Source organism: Nannospalax galili, unplaced genomic scaffold (assembly GCF_000622305.1).
Source record: "Nannospalax galili isolate Female #2095 unplaced genomic scaffold, S.galili_v1.0 scaffold136, whole genome shotgun sequence".
Lineage (NCBI taxonomy): Eukaryota > Metazoa > Chordata > Mammalia > Rodentia > Spalacidae > Nannospalax > Nannospalax galili.
The window spans coordinates 2,980,265-2,996,662 of NW_008340872.1; the positions used below are offsets into that span (position 1 = coordinate 2,980,265).

The 16,398-nt window shown below is 42.8% G+C and overlaps 1 protein-coding gene across 5 annotated transcripts in view; it reads left to right on the plus strand.

Annotated features, from left to right (window-relative positions):
* Cryzl1 (crystallin zeta like 1) overlaps positions 1 to 16,398 on the plus strand; it is a 50,833-nt gene that overhangs the window by 26,571 nt on the left and 7,864 nt on the right. For 3 of the 5 annotated variants that reach the window (XR_003849975.1, XM_029564891.1, XM_029564890.1), the window contains exons 2-7: positions 1,088 to 1,132; positions 3,044 to 3,112; positions 4,885 to 5,259; positions 6,685 to 6,976; positions 14,373 to 14,506; positions 16,012 to 16,123. Coding sequence is in view for 4 of the 5 variants with exons in the window: in XM_029564891.1 (XP_029420751.1) it covers positions 3,098 to 3,112; positions 4,885 to 5,259; positions 6,685 to 6,976; positions 14,373 to 14,506; positions 16,012 to 16,123 (928 nt within the window). In the remaining variant the exon portion in view is untranslated. Of the gene's footprint in view, positions 1 to 1,087; positions 1,133 to 3,043; positions 3,113 to 4,884; positions 5,260 to 5,435; positions 6,977 to 14,372; positions 14,507 to 16,011; positions 16,124 to 16,398 lie in introns of those variants that run through there. The other 2 variants (XM_008835944.3, XM_029564892.1) reach the window with 2 other exon arrangements.

Genomic DNA, 16,398 nt, shown 5'->3' on the forward strand with positions numbered 1-16,398 from the left:
GCTTGGGAGGAGCCCCTGGCTCCTTTCTTTTACCAGTTCCGCCTATGTGAAGGTAAGTCAAAGGTCCTGCTCGACCATAGTTGGCTTTGCTTGGAAGCATGGAGGAAATGATTTCTCTTTGTTGACCCTCCTCTTTGTAGACTAGACACTGGTTCAAGTGCATCTGGTGGGGTCTCCTTGGCCTCCTTGATCAAGAGGTCAGATGACCCACCACCTTTACAGGATGTTTTGCGAGATGCTCATAGTCAAAATAATTTTATAAGCAAATGGTTGGAATTCTCCATTTCATTGCTGAGATTCTGCAGCTCAAATATTGGTAAGATGTGCCTAGCAGAGGAAGTGGTAGGGAAACTCTCGAAGAGCTACAGAACAAACATTACTGCCTTTGCACCTGAATCCCTAAAATTAGCTGAATTGGCAGAAGAGACTCATCTGTCTATACTGTCAAAAATAATTTTATAAGCAAATGGTTGGAATTCTCCATTTCATTGCTGAGATTCTGCAGCTCAAATATTGGTAAGATGTGCCTAGCAGAGGAAGTGGTAGGGAAACTCTCGAAGAGCTACAGAACAAACATTACTGCCTTTGCACCTGAATCCCTAAAATTAGCTGAATTGGCAGAAGAGACTCATCTGTCTATACTGTCAGCAACCATGTGCCTCAGATTTTCTAGAGAAACCAGATTTGAAGTGTTCTGACATTCTTTGCAGACCATCATTGTATCCTAGAGGTTCTTGGCCTTTGCTCTGATTGAGTGAATTTTTATAAACCCATGGATGCTTTCATTTGTTTATTTTTGAGTAATGGTTGGTTGGTTGGTTGGTTGGTTGGTCCGGTGGTTCATTGGTCCATTGGTCTGTTGCTTGGTTGGACAGATGGATGGACAGGGTCTCATTAGCCCAGGTTAGTGTCTAACTTGCTGCCATGTACCAAGGATGACCTTGAATTCCTGATTCTTCTGGTTCTACCTCCCAAGTGCTGGATTACAGGTGTTCCCCACCATGTCTAGCTTTGTCATTATTTAATATTTAAATAAGAATTAAATGTAGTAATCTTGCAATATTAACTGTTAATTTTCTCTCTTTAGTTGGAAATAAAGTATCATTCTTTCAACCAGATGATGAAGTAGTTGGTAAGTTGTGATCTACAAGTCCTATTTCAAATCATGTATTTTATTGTTATCTTTTGCTGCATAATAATGTTCATTATGACTTTGCTTCATATAAAAATACTTCCCTTGGCTGGAGTTATACCTCTGTGGTAGAGTACTTGTCTAGCATGAGCAAGGCCATAGGTTCAATCTCGTAATACAAAAAATAAAAAATTTTTCCTGCCTTTTAGAATTTGCTCTCAAATGCCCATTGCTTAAGAAATTTTGGAGTTTGACTTGAATTAACAAACCATTTAAATATTGCTAATATTTGGCTATAGAACAGTTACATCAATAGGAAATGGCCATAGTCGACACTCTTCCCTGTGCAGCACTTTCCTTCTTGGTCACTACTCCTTGGCCAGACTGAAGTTTTTAGAGAGAAGGAAAGTCGTAAGTCCTGTGCTTGAAGACTACTGACTGACTGGGCAGCACTCAGCATAGAGATCTCTCTTCGCCACTCCAGCCTGAATCTGACAGAACTTTCCTGCTACTATTAGAAAACTAAAAATTGACTTGAAGCAATTTGTTGTCATTTTCCAATTCACAGAAATCCACCTACCTCTGTCTCCTGAGTGCTGGATTATGCACCATCAGCACCTAGTCCTGTAATTTTTTTTAATTTTCAAAAAAATATTTATTATTTTTATTTTATGTGTATGAGTGTATTGCCTGCATGTATGTGAGTGCACCCATGTCGTGCAATGCCGCAGAGGTCAGAAGAGGCTTCAGATTCCCCTGGAACTGGAGTTAAGGATGGTTCATAGCCGCCATGTGGGTGCTAGGAATCGAACCTGGGTCCTCTGCAAGAGCAGTCAGTGCTCTTAACCACTGAGCCATCTCTCCAGCCCCCCTTTTTTTTTTAATTTTTATTTCTATTTTATGTGTATGAGTGTGTTGCTTGCATGTATGTATGTACCAGTGTCATGCAGTGCCCTTGGAGGACAGAAGAGGGCATCGGATCCCCTGGAACTGGAGTTACTGATGGTTGTTAGCTGCCATGTGGGTGCTGGGATTTGAACCTGGGTCTTCTACAAGAACAGCCAGTGCCCTTAACCACTGAGCCATCTCTCTGGCCCCTGTAATATTTCTTAAACATATATTTATACTTGTATCCCAGACAGTCAGGACACAGTAGAATATCACTTCTGTATATCATAATTATCATGGAAACTTCCCTTATCTTTTTCTGGAACTCATTATGTAGACCAAATTCACAGAGATTCGCCTGCTTTTTTCTCCTAAGTGCTGTATTTAAAGGCCTGCACCACATGCCCTGCCCAAATGTCTTCTGATAAACTTAGAAAATGTTTAATCTTATGAAATGCTTGAAGTTGTTATAGGTAATGTAGAGAGGTTTTCTTCAGCGTTTTACAGGGTTGCCTCTGACTCAAGTATTTTCCTGAAGAACTGATTTTATTCTTTGATTGTTCTATCCATGAAATCAATGACACTGTATTACTCAAATTTTTTTTTGTAAGAGATCGAAATTAAAACCTGACTAACTTACAGGAAAATGGAATTTAATTAGAAGCATACCAAAGTATCTTATTTAAACAACCTGTGGAAAGTTAGAGCATCTGGTGTGATTTTAACCAGGAGACCAGGTGTCCCCAACACTCCAGTTTGTCTCTATAACAGTGACCGTCATCTTTGCTGTAACTCAGGAGTAAAGGAGAGAAATAAGGAAAGAGCTGGCATGGGTGTCGTGGTGCCCATGCCAGAGGATACACACACTTCCCTTCCATAATGAGTTTGTCCCTTCCTCACACTGGTAGTCACTGGAACCTTCCCTGTGATTCCCCTGGACAGAATTTGTATAACTGTATCTCGTTAAAAATTAGTTCATTTGGGGACTTCCCCCCCCCTTAAACTTGTTGTTTTAATTTTTAGGGATTTTGCCCTTGGATTCCGAAGACCCTGGACTTTGTGAAGTTATCAAAGTACATGAGCATTACCTGGGTATGCAGAAATTCAGGCTTCTGGAACTTATATAAATGTTTATGTGGAAATTCAGGCTTCTAGAACTAATATAAATGTTTTTTAAAGCCTCCATGGCAAGGTTGAGGATAAGTATGTAGGGTGTGTGTGTGTGTGTGTGTGTCTGTGTGTCTGTGTGTCTGTGTGTGCGTGCCCCACAAAGACCAGAATGGGGCATCAGATCTCCTGAAACTGGAGTTATAGGTAGTTGTGGGATGCCATGTAGGTGCTGGGAACTGAACCAGGGTTCTCTGGAAGAGCAAGAAGTGCTCCATTCAGTCATCTCTCTCTCCAGCCCCTGGAGCTTATATAAGTCTTATTTTACTGAATTATACCTTTGGCTGGTCGTATGAATACTTCTAGCTTATAATTATTTATATAATTAATATCCGGACAAAACATTGTGTAGACCCACAAGTTTTACTAACATTGCTCATGGTTAGAACTTTGAAAAGTATTTTATTTCGTGATTCTGAAATGATAGTCATAATCAGAATTTTAAGACTCCTTGCTTTTGGCCATTTTAATCTACGTGTGTATATATGTGTATATCTGTGCATGTGTGCATGTGTATGGTGCTAGAGATGAAACTGAGGGTCTCTAGCATACTGAGCAAGTGCTCTACTACTGAACTCTTCGTTATTGACTGAAATAAAAAATGTACAAAATCTAGGCAGCACTGGTCAAGTCTGAGGCAGGAAAGAATGAAGAAAGCTTTTTATGGTTTCTATTGCTAATGTGCTTTGACCAGGACTGCTTTTTTATTTTTTCATTGTAAATTACATTTTGAATATTTACATTAAAATACATACTTCAGGAAAGCGATGAAAAGATATTTCATCACCTAAGTAATCAGAGAAAGTCAAGAACTGGGGGAGGGAGAATGGACAATAGCTGAACTGCTATAGAAGATGCACTAGTAAGAAAGGACCATGAGTCAGTACAGTGCTTGTCCAACAAGCATGAGGACTGAGTGAGTGTGGACCCCATTGCTAGGAGTGCAAGCAGGTACTCTCACACCTGGATTAAAAGACTTCTTTTAAAGAACCACCTAATTTATTCTACCCCATGTAAACATGTAAACATCCAGGCAGTGGTGCAGCTCTGTAAGCCCAGCACTGAAGAGAGTAGAGACAAGAAAGAGGATCCCTGGGGCTTGCTGGCCAGCTAGCCTAGCCAGTCAGTGGATGCCAGGTTCAGTGAGAGGCCCTGTCTCAGAAACTAAGGTGGAGCCAGATCAAGGAAACTACCATGCACTCAACCTCTGGCCTCTACACATGCCCACACACATGCATGCACGCATACATATGAACACATGAACATACACAAAAATGATTTTTTAAAAAAATCAATGAAACAAAGCCCAGTTGTTCCAGTAGTGATGGATATTCGAGTTCTCATTTGTTTTTAAGGTGCTGGAGGTGGCACTCAGAGCCTCCAGGTACCCTAGGCAAGTGCTCTCCCATTGAGCCATTTCAACAATGGAAAATTATAACAGACCAGAAGGGAAAGAGCAAAAGCAATTGCAGACATTGTTTGACAGTGAAAACACAATCAGGTGTTTCCTTAAAAGACATCTTTTAATTAGCTGTGATAGCACATGTTGTAATCTTAGCTCTTGGGCATCAGAGGCATAAAAGTCTAGAGGTCAAGGTACAAGCTGCAAACTGAGATACTATCTCAAAACAAATCCTTTAAGCCAGCAGGGCTGGAGAGATGGCCCAGTGGTTAAAGATCACTTGCTGTTCTTCCAGAGGACCCGAGTGCAGCCGCTCCCTGTTTGCCCTGGGCGCCACCTACGGCCGCTCTTCTGCTCGCTCCATACTGTCTCTGGGCAGCACTCCTCCACTTGTACAGGCGCCACCTGTGGCCACTCTCCATTCACATGGTGCCGATCACACAGGCGCTGCCTCCGATCTCACGGGCGCTGCCTGCGATGGCACGGGTGCCACCCTTCACTCCTTGCTGCGGCCGTAATCTGTGGCCACTCTTCCGCTCGCTCGCCACTGAGGCAGCTCTTCTCCTTGCTCCGCACTGCCTCCGATCATCGCTACCTCTGCCCAGTCCCAGACCCCAGGGCGGGTGAGGAGACTGTGTCAGCAGAGCTGCATTCAGACACAGGAGACCAGGTTTGGTGATGCAGATCTAGTTTATTGTAGAAGGGCACAAGCTTATATAGGGGTAGGGGGTCCAATCAAGAACTTAAAACTCAGATTTTTGGCAGGGCTGTGTCCTGTCATGACATCGAGAGCCAGACACCTCATTAGCATGATAGGTTTCAGGTTACTTAGGTTCTGGTTTCCTGTATGGGGCCTGGAGTCCTGGGAACCACGTGACCCAGGCAGTTGCAATATCGAAGTGTTGCAATTTAGAATCTCAAGGGTGGTGATGAGGGAGTGGCAAACTCTAGGCATCAGTCTCATGATCTTCCATTGAGAGCAAATGTCGCAAGGTGTTCCTGTGGCCATTGCCTCAGGCCTGCTGTATGGCTGTCATTAAGACTTTCACTCTAGGCTCAAGCCTGTCTCTCACATCTCCCCCTTTTTCTTTTAAAAAGCCAATTATAGGTTAGTAAGGGCAAGGAACAGTGGGTCATTATTTGTCTTTTGGATCATTTAAATTTGAGGGGATTGGATGTCGAGATGGGACAACAGCCAACTGAACTAGAGAAAGGCCTTTACAAAACAAATGAGACCTTTAACAATGCAGGGTCCAAAAATCAGGAGTTAGCAATAATGATGGCACACATAATAAGGAACATAGACAAGGGGTTCCGTCTGGTTTGAGGATTTTGATTGGGTATAGTCTCTGCTTGCGAAGTGAGATACTTAAGGTTGCCTCAGGTTATTGGGTGTGCCGTTGGAGCCGTCTATGACACCGGGTCAGTCTCTCGGTGGTTGAGAGATGTGTCGCTTCCTCCAGGGTCAGGGCCACCATCTCAGGGGTCAGTGGTTGTGGAGGGAGGTTTTCCGACACAGGCAAATCTAATGCTTCGAGCTGGGGCTGGATCATTATCTGGAAAGACACAAGCATAGCCTCACCCTTATGTTAACAACAGGTGTGAATAATATGATGGATATCTCTGAGCTTGCCAAAGGAAGGCGAGTGAGTAATGTCCATCTGCCAGATCTTGTTAGGGCCAAGAAACCCTAGTTCCCATTTTTTTGCATCTTTAGCAACAGCCATCGCTCCCATTTTAGAGCAAGGATCTGTTAGTTTTACTTTGGCCGGGAAAGCCTGGGACAAGCCACTCCCACCATTCTATTACTTTATTTGTTTATCTTTTTTTTTTTTTTTTAGTATGAGATTATTCTGCTCAGGGGTGTTGGGGGAACTCCCTGAAACAAGGCCAGAATGGCAGTCACAATGGGGTAGAACAGCCCAGATTGTGGGTGCCCCTCCCTGACTTCTCTCCTTCTGGCCAGGAATAGCACATGAGTCCATTGCTCCAGATCCCAACAGCAGGAATCCATAAACCAAGGGGCAAGAGCTAGCACTTTATCTAATACCTTAGTTACATCCTTTTTTGTTACCCTAATTTGCCAACTCCTGAGGAGAGAAACCAGCGCAGCGGCATGGAGTTTGGCGGCAGCTGGATGACTGTTCCGCATTCCGGTGTTCACTCACCCTGCGAGACATACCCAGAAGGACTCAAGAGCCATTCAGGAAGACGATCGGTGGAGACAGGAGCGACACACCAAACCAAAGACTGTGAACCAAAAGAGGAAGCACAGGAGGATGAAAGCGGCAAGCACCCACGGAAGAGTCACTGGCAAGTGGGGCTTCGGATGCCGAAAGTGTTACAGCCCCACGTTGGGCACCAGCTGTGGCCGCTCCTCGGTTCGGGTGAGCGCTGCCTTTCACTCCTCACTGCAGTCACAATCTGTGGCCACTCTTCCGCTTGCTCGGCACTGAGGCAGCTCTTCTGCTCACCCGGTGCTAAGGCCACTCTTCTGCTCACTCAGCGCTGAGGCCACTCTTCTGCTCGCCCAGCGCTGCCTCTGATCATAGCTACTTCTGCCCAGTCCTAGACCCCAGGGCTGGTGAGGAGACTGTGTGAGTAGAGCCGCATTTAGACACAGGAGACCAGGTTTGGTGACGCAGATCTAGTTTATTGCAGAAGGGCACAAGTTTATATGGGGTAGGGGTCCAATCAAGAAGTTACAACTCAGATCTTTGGCAGGGCTGTGTCCTGTCATGACATCAGGAGCCAGACACCTCTTAGCATGATAGGTTTCCTGTAAGGGGCCTGGATTCCTGGGAACCATGTGACCCAGGCTGTTGCAATATCTAAGTGTTGCAATTTAGAATCTCAAGGGTGGTGATTAGGGAGTGGTGATCTCTAGGCATCAGTCTCATGGTCTGCCAATGGGAGCAACCGTTGCCTCAGGCCTGCTGTATGGCTGTCATTAAAACTTTCACTCTAGGCTCAAGCCTGTCTCCCACACCGAGTTCAGCTCCCAGCACCCATGTTGGGCAGCTCACAGCCACCTGTAACTTCACCTCCAGGGGATCTGATACCCTCTTCTGGCCTCTGCAGGCATGCACACACATGGTGCATTCACACAGATAAAGACATAAAGAAAAATTTAGAAAAAAAAAATGACCACCAAGCAGATGAGCTGTAGGTGAGATCCTGGGCACAGAAACTGTCCATAACTGAAGACGCTCAACTGGATGACCTCTGTTCTGTTTGCAGCTCCAGCATTTTATGAACTGAGGACTGATTTCAGTACGTTCCATGAAACTGTGCATTGGGAAATTTTCAGTTTATCACAACCCTGAGTTTCTATTCATTCTTAGCCTGGTGATTATTTAATGAGAACTCAGCACTCAGTCACTTTCAGTCCAAGTAACTTTTGTTCTTTCACCAAACCAAAGAATGAGGTTTCAAATGATCACCTAAATGTTAATCCCATTTCACAGTATTCGTGATGAAGTTCAAAAATTTAGTGATTCTTCCAGCTCTTTTCAGCTTTCAATTCTTTTTCTAAACATTATTGGCTGGGGCAGGGGGAACAGGGGGCAAGCATGCCTTGAAGATATGTGGCAGTGAGATAACAACCTCCATGATTCAGTTCTCCCATGTAGGTTCCAGGGATCAAACTCAGGTCATTGGGTTCGGCAGCAAGTGACTTTACCCACTGAGCCATCTCCTCAGCCCTGACTGCTTTCCAGTTCTTAAACCATTCTGTCAAATATAAAATAGTTTTTTTTAATATTTTTTATTTTTATTTTATGTGTATGTGTGTATTTCCTGCATGTAGGTAAGTGCACCTGTGTCGTGCAGTGCCCACGGAAGACAGAAGAGGCTGTGGGATCCCCTGGAACTGTAGTTACAGACAGTTGTTAGCTGCCATGTGGGTGCTGGGATTCGAACCCAGGTCTTCTGCAAGAACAGTCAGTGTTCTTAACTGCTGAGCCACCTCTCCAGCCCCCAGTAGTTTTATTTTTCCATTCAAAATTGGGCATACATTTTCAGCACTGTTCTTTTATTCTGTAGAACCTAAACTAAAAAGAAATGATTTTCATTCTTAGTCCTCATGTATTTTGTTATTGATCTACGTGTGTCTCCATTTGTTTAGTTTCTATAAATAATAAATACCTGATGGCCATCTAATATAAAAGCAAAGATCCTGGACCATGCAGATCAAGCTTAGAACCTTTGGAATCTTGGACTAGAGAAATGGCACAGCAGTTAGAATCTTGGGCTGCAGAGATAGCACAGCAGTTAAAAGCACTTGCTCCACTAGTGAGTACTGGAATTCCAGTCCCAGCAGCCATGTTTGGCAGCTCATGAATGCCCATAATTCCAGCTCCCAGGCATCTCATGCCCTCTTCTGGCCTCCACTGTCACACACACACATGCATCAGTCAGAGGTACTCACATAAATAATAAAAACCTTCTTAAAAAACAGAACCTTTGAAACTTTTTTTTTTTTTGAAACATACTACGTAGATCAGGATAGACTTGATCTCACAGAGATCCACTTGCCTCTGCCTCCTGAGTGTTAGGATTAAAGGCATGCACCACCATCCCGGGCTGAAATCTTAAATGTAGTTTCATTGCCTTTAATTTTTTTTTAATCGTGTCTGTGTGTTTGTGTATGTTCACATTAACATTGGAGCTTTTGGAGGCCAGAGATAATCAGATTCCCTAGAGCTGGAACTACAGGTGGTTGTTAGCTGCCTGATGTGGGGGCTGGGAATCAAACTCAGGGCCTCTGGAAGAACAGTACATCCTCTTAACCACTGAGCCGTCTCTCTAGTCCCTTTAATGTTTTTTGATGGACTGCATAAATGATACATGTATATATAATTATAATTTTACATGTACACTTTTTTTCTGTTTTTAAAAATTGAGACAGGGTCTTTCTGTGTAACCCAAGCTGGCCTCACACTTATAATCCTCAGTTTCCCAAGTTTTGGAATTATGGCATGTGATTAAATTTTGATAAATACAGCAGACTGAACTCTTACAGTGGGAGACAGTCCCTCCAGAAAAGGCCATACAAGTAAACTATATGTAGATGAACATGAACTATTAGAATAGATACACGTTGAATCACATAATCACTGCTGTGCTACTTATGTGGCCTTAGACAAATTAATTATTACTCCACACCCCATTTCATAATCAGCAAAATTGAAAGAAAACCACTAGGAAGAAAAATACAAAATCTGTTTCATCTACCAAATACTCATCACACATCACTCCTATGGTGACTCAGATGTATGGAGATTTCTCCCTCCAGCAAGCAATCAATCAGCTCTACCAAATCACAGCTAGACATCCTCTAATCCTATTTAGTTCTCTTTAATTCTGATGCTGTCTACTTGGAGATAGCATAGATGCCAGAAATTGAGGGCTCAGTCCCACAGTTTGCCTTCATTTCAGACACTAGTCACACTAGTGGGCCTTCAGGACCTCTGATCAACCCAGGAGTTGGGATTCCAACTTTAGGCTTCATTAATTTGTCAGAATGGCTAACAGAACTCAGGATAACACATTTACTGGTTTACTATATAGACTTCCATGTCACCTGGCCAGGCGTGGTGGCTCACGCCTTTAATCCCAGCACCCGGGAGGCAGAGGCAGGCAGATCTCTGTGAGTTCAAGGCCAGCCTGGTCTACATAGTGAGTTCCAAGACAGCTGGGGCTACAGGGAGACCCTGCCTCAAAAAGACGAAAAAAAAAAAATTCCAAAAGCTACAAATAAGCAGCCAAGTAAAGGTATACACAGGACGAAGTCTGGAAGGGTCCTGAGCATAGGACTTTCTGTCCTGAGTTGGGTTATCTCCTGAAAATTCAGTGATTCCTTGCTCACTCTCCTTCAAGTCTTGACATTCTCACCTGTCTAGAATCGCTCTCTTATCCCGTGACCTTTTAAATTTTTATTTTCTTATAGAGTTCTTGTTTGTTCTTTTGAGACAAGGTCTATGTAGTCCAGACAGGTCTCCAACTCACTGTAGTTAAACCGCCCTTAAACTCCTGACCACACTCCTGCCTCAGCCTCGCATGTACTGCATTCCTGTTTGTGCCACCATAACCCTCTACCTTTTGGTTTGGGGGACTTCATTGTATAGGAGTGATTGAAGTATGAACAACTGTGATTGGATCTATGGGGCATTCCCTAATCCTAATAGACTGAGTGGAAAAGGCCTCACTGTGCAGAAGTTTCTTTGGCCCTCTGTGCTTCATTTCTTCCTCTTGGATATACGGCAGGACTCCTTCTAAAATGGTCTTCATATCTGCTGTTGGACAGTGTGGTTCAGAGAATGACTTTATAGCCCGATCACCTCTACGACCAAAAAACAATCAGAGTGGTTTTCATTTCTCTTGACTTACCTGGGGAAGAATAAATTGTAGTTTCTATGTTCTGCCTTAGGGACAAAAGGGAGCAGTTGAAAGGGGGCAAAAGTAGGTCAGAGAGACTGCTTACTGAAGCTGCTTCTGAGGCTGAAATGCCTCAGCATTATAAAAGACTGCCTTTTACTTTCTTTCAGTGATAACCAAGGACAGTCCAAATAATTTAATAAAAGATAAGCTTATTCTAAAAATTATGAAAATAACCAGAGCAATGGGAATTATGGCCCAAAACCAAAGATAAAAATCAAAATTTGCTTTTCCTAATATCATGACTAGCATAAAGAATTTCGTAGAGAAATATGGTCTATGTGCTGTCACGTGGCACTCAGTATAAAATCTTACTGTTTTCATTCACCAAGAATGCATGACTGCTCTGCTTCCCCACTAGGTGGCAGTAGTCTGTTGCTCTTGCACTGCTGGCTGCTCTGTGGCCAGTCCATCCAAACCTACTGCCATTAGTTGGAAACGCATGAAAGAGCTGGTGAAGACTATGAAACGTTGATTTGAGATAACAGAAAGAGTTGCTTATAGGTATAAAAACATCACAATTTACTTGAACAAAAAAAAAACATTAAGAAACAGTTTGATGGGCAGATCATGTAGAACTTTTATTTTTTAAGTCTATCATCCTATTTTGAGCTTCTTTGTTTTTGAGACAGGGTCTTACTGTGTAGCCCTGGTTGACCTGAAACTCAATATGTAGACCAGGCTAGCCTTGAACTCATAGAGATCTGCCTTCCTCTGCCTCCCAAGTGCTGGGATTAATGGCATTAAAGGCATGCCCTACCATACCTGTATTTTAAGCTTTTTTTTTTTTTTTTTTTTTTTTTGAGCAGGATTTCCCTGTAGCCCCAGCTGTCCTGGAACTCACTATGTAGACCAGGCTTGTCTTGAACTCACAGAGATCCCGCCTGCCTCTGCCTCCCAGTGCTGGGACTAAAGGAGTGCACCATCACACCCGCCTTTTGTTGAGCCTTTTAAGCTACATTTTGTTTTTAAACTACAGTTTGCATTTTGTTCCGATTGCAGTAGAAAGGTATTGGTGCGTTTTTTTAAATAAATTATTGAGAATTTCATTCACGCATATAAGGTGTTTTGATCAAATCCATGCCCACTCCCTTCCCTCCAACTCCTCCCATATCTCCCCATCACTTTTTTCTGATAACTTTATGTACTCTTTCTTCTTTGATTTATTTTTTATGGGGCTTTTGGCTACTCTAACATTCCCCCCCTCTGAAGAGGTAACCCTGAAATCTTTTAAGAATTAGATAAAAGTTCCCAATATTTTCAACATTTTTGGCCTTTGGAACAGAGTATGTTGCTAACAATCCCAAAGACATTTTGACTTTTAGCCAAGAAACTGGCTGCTTTTCTTTGGGGTCTTTTTACCCTAACTGCCTAGCCAATTCCTGCCTCCTATTCTTATCACACCATCCTCTACAGAGGTTACCCAAATTGCCAATAGGGAATCAGGATGCAGACTGCTCTGACTTCTTCCATGCTGAACACGGATTGCAGGGTGAGGCAATTGGAGTGCCCCTTCAGTGGGTCTATCTTAAAAACTCCCAAATTGCATAACTCTTATCTATAGGGAGAAAGAAAGTCCTTGTCTGGTAAGGCATGTGAAGGAGAAGTAAAGGCAAGAGTAGTTAACATTACAAGTTCTAGACAGGAAACCAGAAAAAGCAGAGGCAGGCAGATCTCTGTGAGTTCAAGGCCAGCCTGGTCTACATAGTGAGTTCCAGGACAGCTGGCGCTACAGGGAGACCCTGTCTCAAAAAGACCAAAAAAATAAAAAAATAAAGGTGATTAAGCAGGGATGAGATGGCTCAGCAGTTAAAAGCACTGACTAGTCTTGCAGAGGACCCAGATTTGATTCCCAGTACTCACATGGTAGCTAAAAATTGTCTATATCACCAGTTCCAGGGAATTTGACGCCCTCTTCTGACCTCTGCAGACATTGTATGACATGGGTGCACTTATATACATGCAAGCAGTTCACTCATACACATAAAATTAATAAGTTTTTTTTTTTTAAAGAAAGATAAGGGGCTGGAGAGACGGCTCAGTGGTTAAGAGTACTGACTGCTCTTGCAGAGGACCCCAGTTTGATTCACAGCACCCACATGGCAGCTACTAACCGTCCTTAACTCCAGTTCCAGGGGAATCCGAAGCCCTCTTCTGACTCCGCCGCATTGCATGACACAGGTACACTCACATACATGCAGGCAATGCACTCATACACGTAAAATAAAAATAATTAAAAAAAATTTTTTTTAATTTCAAGAAAAAAAAAAGCAGCCAGGCCTGGTGACATGTACCTTAAATCCTAGCACTTAAGAGGCGAGGAAGGCAGATTTCTGTGACATTCAGGTCAGCCAGAGAAATAGCTTGGGATGTTGTCTTCTGACCTCCATGCATATGCTATGGCATGTACATGCAACATACACACACACACACACACATATCAAAAGTTTTTTTTGTTGTTTAAAAACAGTATGGGGGGCTAGAGAGATGGCTCAGCGGTTAAAAGCACTGACTGCTCTTGCAGAAAACCCAGGATTGAGTCCCAGCTCCCATATGGAGGCTAAGAACTATCTGTAACTCCAGTTCCAGGGAATCCAACACCCTCTTCTGACCTCCATGGGCATTGCATGACACAGATGCACCTACCTATATGCAGGCAATACACTCATTCACATAAGAATAAATAAATAAAATATTAAAAACATAATGTGGAATATAAAAAGCAAGATGGTAGCTAGGGATGGTGGCCTGTTTCTTTAGACCTGGCACCCTGGAGGCAGAGGCAGGCAGCTCTCTGATTACAACACCAGCCTGGTCTACACAGCAAGTTCCAGGCCAGCCAGGGGTACATAGTAAAAACTCGTCTCAAAAAAAAAAAAGAGAGAAGAAAAGAACAGAAAGGGAGGGAGGGCAGGGGAGAGGAAGAAAGGAGAGAGAGAGAGAGAGAGAGAGAGAGAGATATCATGGTTTCACTTAGATCAAATTCAAAATTAGACAAAACTGGTATTGCTGAGAATGAATACTTGAGTGCTAAATTATAAAGGTGAATAAGAAATTGAGTCATAATGGTGGATAGAGAGGAGACACGGGGAAGGATGTCTTCTCCACTAGCAAGGTAGTGACTTGCTTGTCTGTTTTATATTCATTCCTGTACTTGTGTTTATTTTTGTGTACTTTTGCTGAATGTATTTTATTTCACAACAGTCCTATCTTGAGATTACACATACATAAGAATAAAAACAGGGAAACTGTAATACAGATAATCAGTAAAGGTAGGGCTTGGATCTCATAGTCAATACTAATGGGACTTGCTAATGAATTGTTTCCTCCTGTTCTTTGTGCCAGTTCATAAACCAGCAAAGGTTCCATGGACAGAAGCTGCTGGAACCATTCGGGATGGAGTGCGGGCCTATACAGCTCTACATTATCTTTCTCACCTCTCTCCTGGAAAGTCAGTGCTGATAATGGATGGTGTGAGTGTAAGTGCCAGTCGACTCTGTTTTAAAAACAGACCAGTAGCCAGGCATGGTGACGCACACCTTTAATCCCAGCACTTGGGAGGCAGAGGCAGGCGGATCTCTGTGAGTTCAAGGCCAGCCTGGTCTACATAGTTCCAGGACAGCTCGGGCTACAGGGAGACCCTGTCTCAAAAAGACCAAAAAAAAAAAAAAAAAGACCAATATACAGTAAAGGTAGGGAACTTAGAAATAGATATCTATACACAAATATGATTCTTTGCCATTAATTTTATTTCTTTTCCACCTCCCATTTTATTCTCATGAGCAGCTTTTATCAGTATGAGGTAGAAGTTAGATTTAGTGAGGTTAGCTTCTGATTACTTCAGGTATACTAGTAGCTTAAAAAGCAGGCAAGCCCTTTTCTGTTTTTCTTTTCTTCTTTCTTTCCTTGTGTTTTTCCAGGGTTGGTGCTCAACCCAAGGCTTTGTGCTCAATCCAAGGCTTTGTGCATGCCAGGCAAGTGCTTTCCCAGGAAGCTACACCCCCCCACACAGCCAAGCCTATTACTATTACATAAAGCCTGAAATAGCTTTGAGTCTATGGAGTCATACTTTAGAGCTTTCCACCAGTTTTGTACCATATTACCCACACTTAAACTTACATTAATAAAAGTGTTGGCATTTATTAGACAGCATACATAAGGTTAAAATGTGCAAATTCTAAGTATGTTACATGTGTCACAGAAAAAAATCCTTAAGACACTGTATAATACATAAAATACTATAATCTAAAAATGTTGCAAAACTTGGGGGTTGGAGAGATGGCTTAGCAGTCAAGACCACTGGCTGCTTTTGTAGAAGATCCAGATTCATTCCCAGGAACCACATACCAGCTAATCCTTAACTCCAGTTCCAGGGGATTTGACATCCTCTTTGGGCCTCTGTGGATATCACATGCATAACTATGCATACATACATGCAGGCAAAATACTCACACATATAAAAATAAAATTAATTAAAAATTAAAAATGTTATAAAACGGGGTGAAATCATGGTTTTGTTTTTAAGCTGGCTGTTGATGAAATCAGGATTTCTTTGAATAAAATAATCTTCAGTATTGACATTAGCCTGATGTCCAACATCAGGAGCTTTTGATGGCTTTGCTCTTCACAGAGGTGTAGCTAGAGTCCCTTGGGTACTGTGTGGTCAGCTTATATCATCATGCTACAGTGCTTTTATGGGCTGTTATTCTCTTTCCATGGCTATGTTCCTGGGTGTGGCCCTCCATCCTTGGACTTATGTGTTGAGTTAGGATTCCATGACACATGTACTTTTTCAACCACCCCTTCTGAAGAAGACATCAGATACCTTCCCTACTAAGTTTGTGTATGTCTTTCTATTGTGTAACCTTGCTGAATATATTAAGATAGCACTAAAGAATTACACTTTGTTAAGCAGTCTGTAATGTGAAGTAGACATATCCTCTTCCCTGCGTCTGCTAACCACTGTATATGTATTTCTACACAGGCTTTTGGCACAATAGCCATTCAGTTAGCACACCACAGAGGAGCCAAAGTGATTTCAACAGCACATAGCCTGGAAGACAAGCAGAGCCTTGAAAAGCTTAGGCCTTCTATAGGTAGGTTACATAACTCAGCCCAGACTATCTAAAATGTGAAATCTTGCAGGAAAATCAAAAACTGCACTGTCAAGCCAGGCATGGTGTCACTAGCCTATAATTCCAGCACTTAGAAGGCTGAGGCAGAGAGATGGTGCTTCGAAGGTGAGCCTGAGCTACCCAGTGAGATCCTGCCTCAAAAAAAAAAAAAAACGGGCTGGAGAGATGGCTCAGTGGTTAAGAGCACTGACTGCTCTTGCAGAGGACCTGGGTTTGATTCCCAGCACCTACATGGC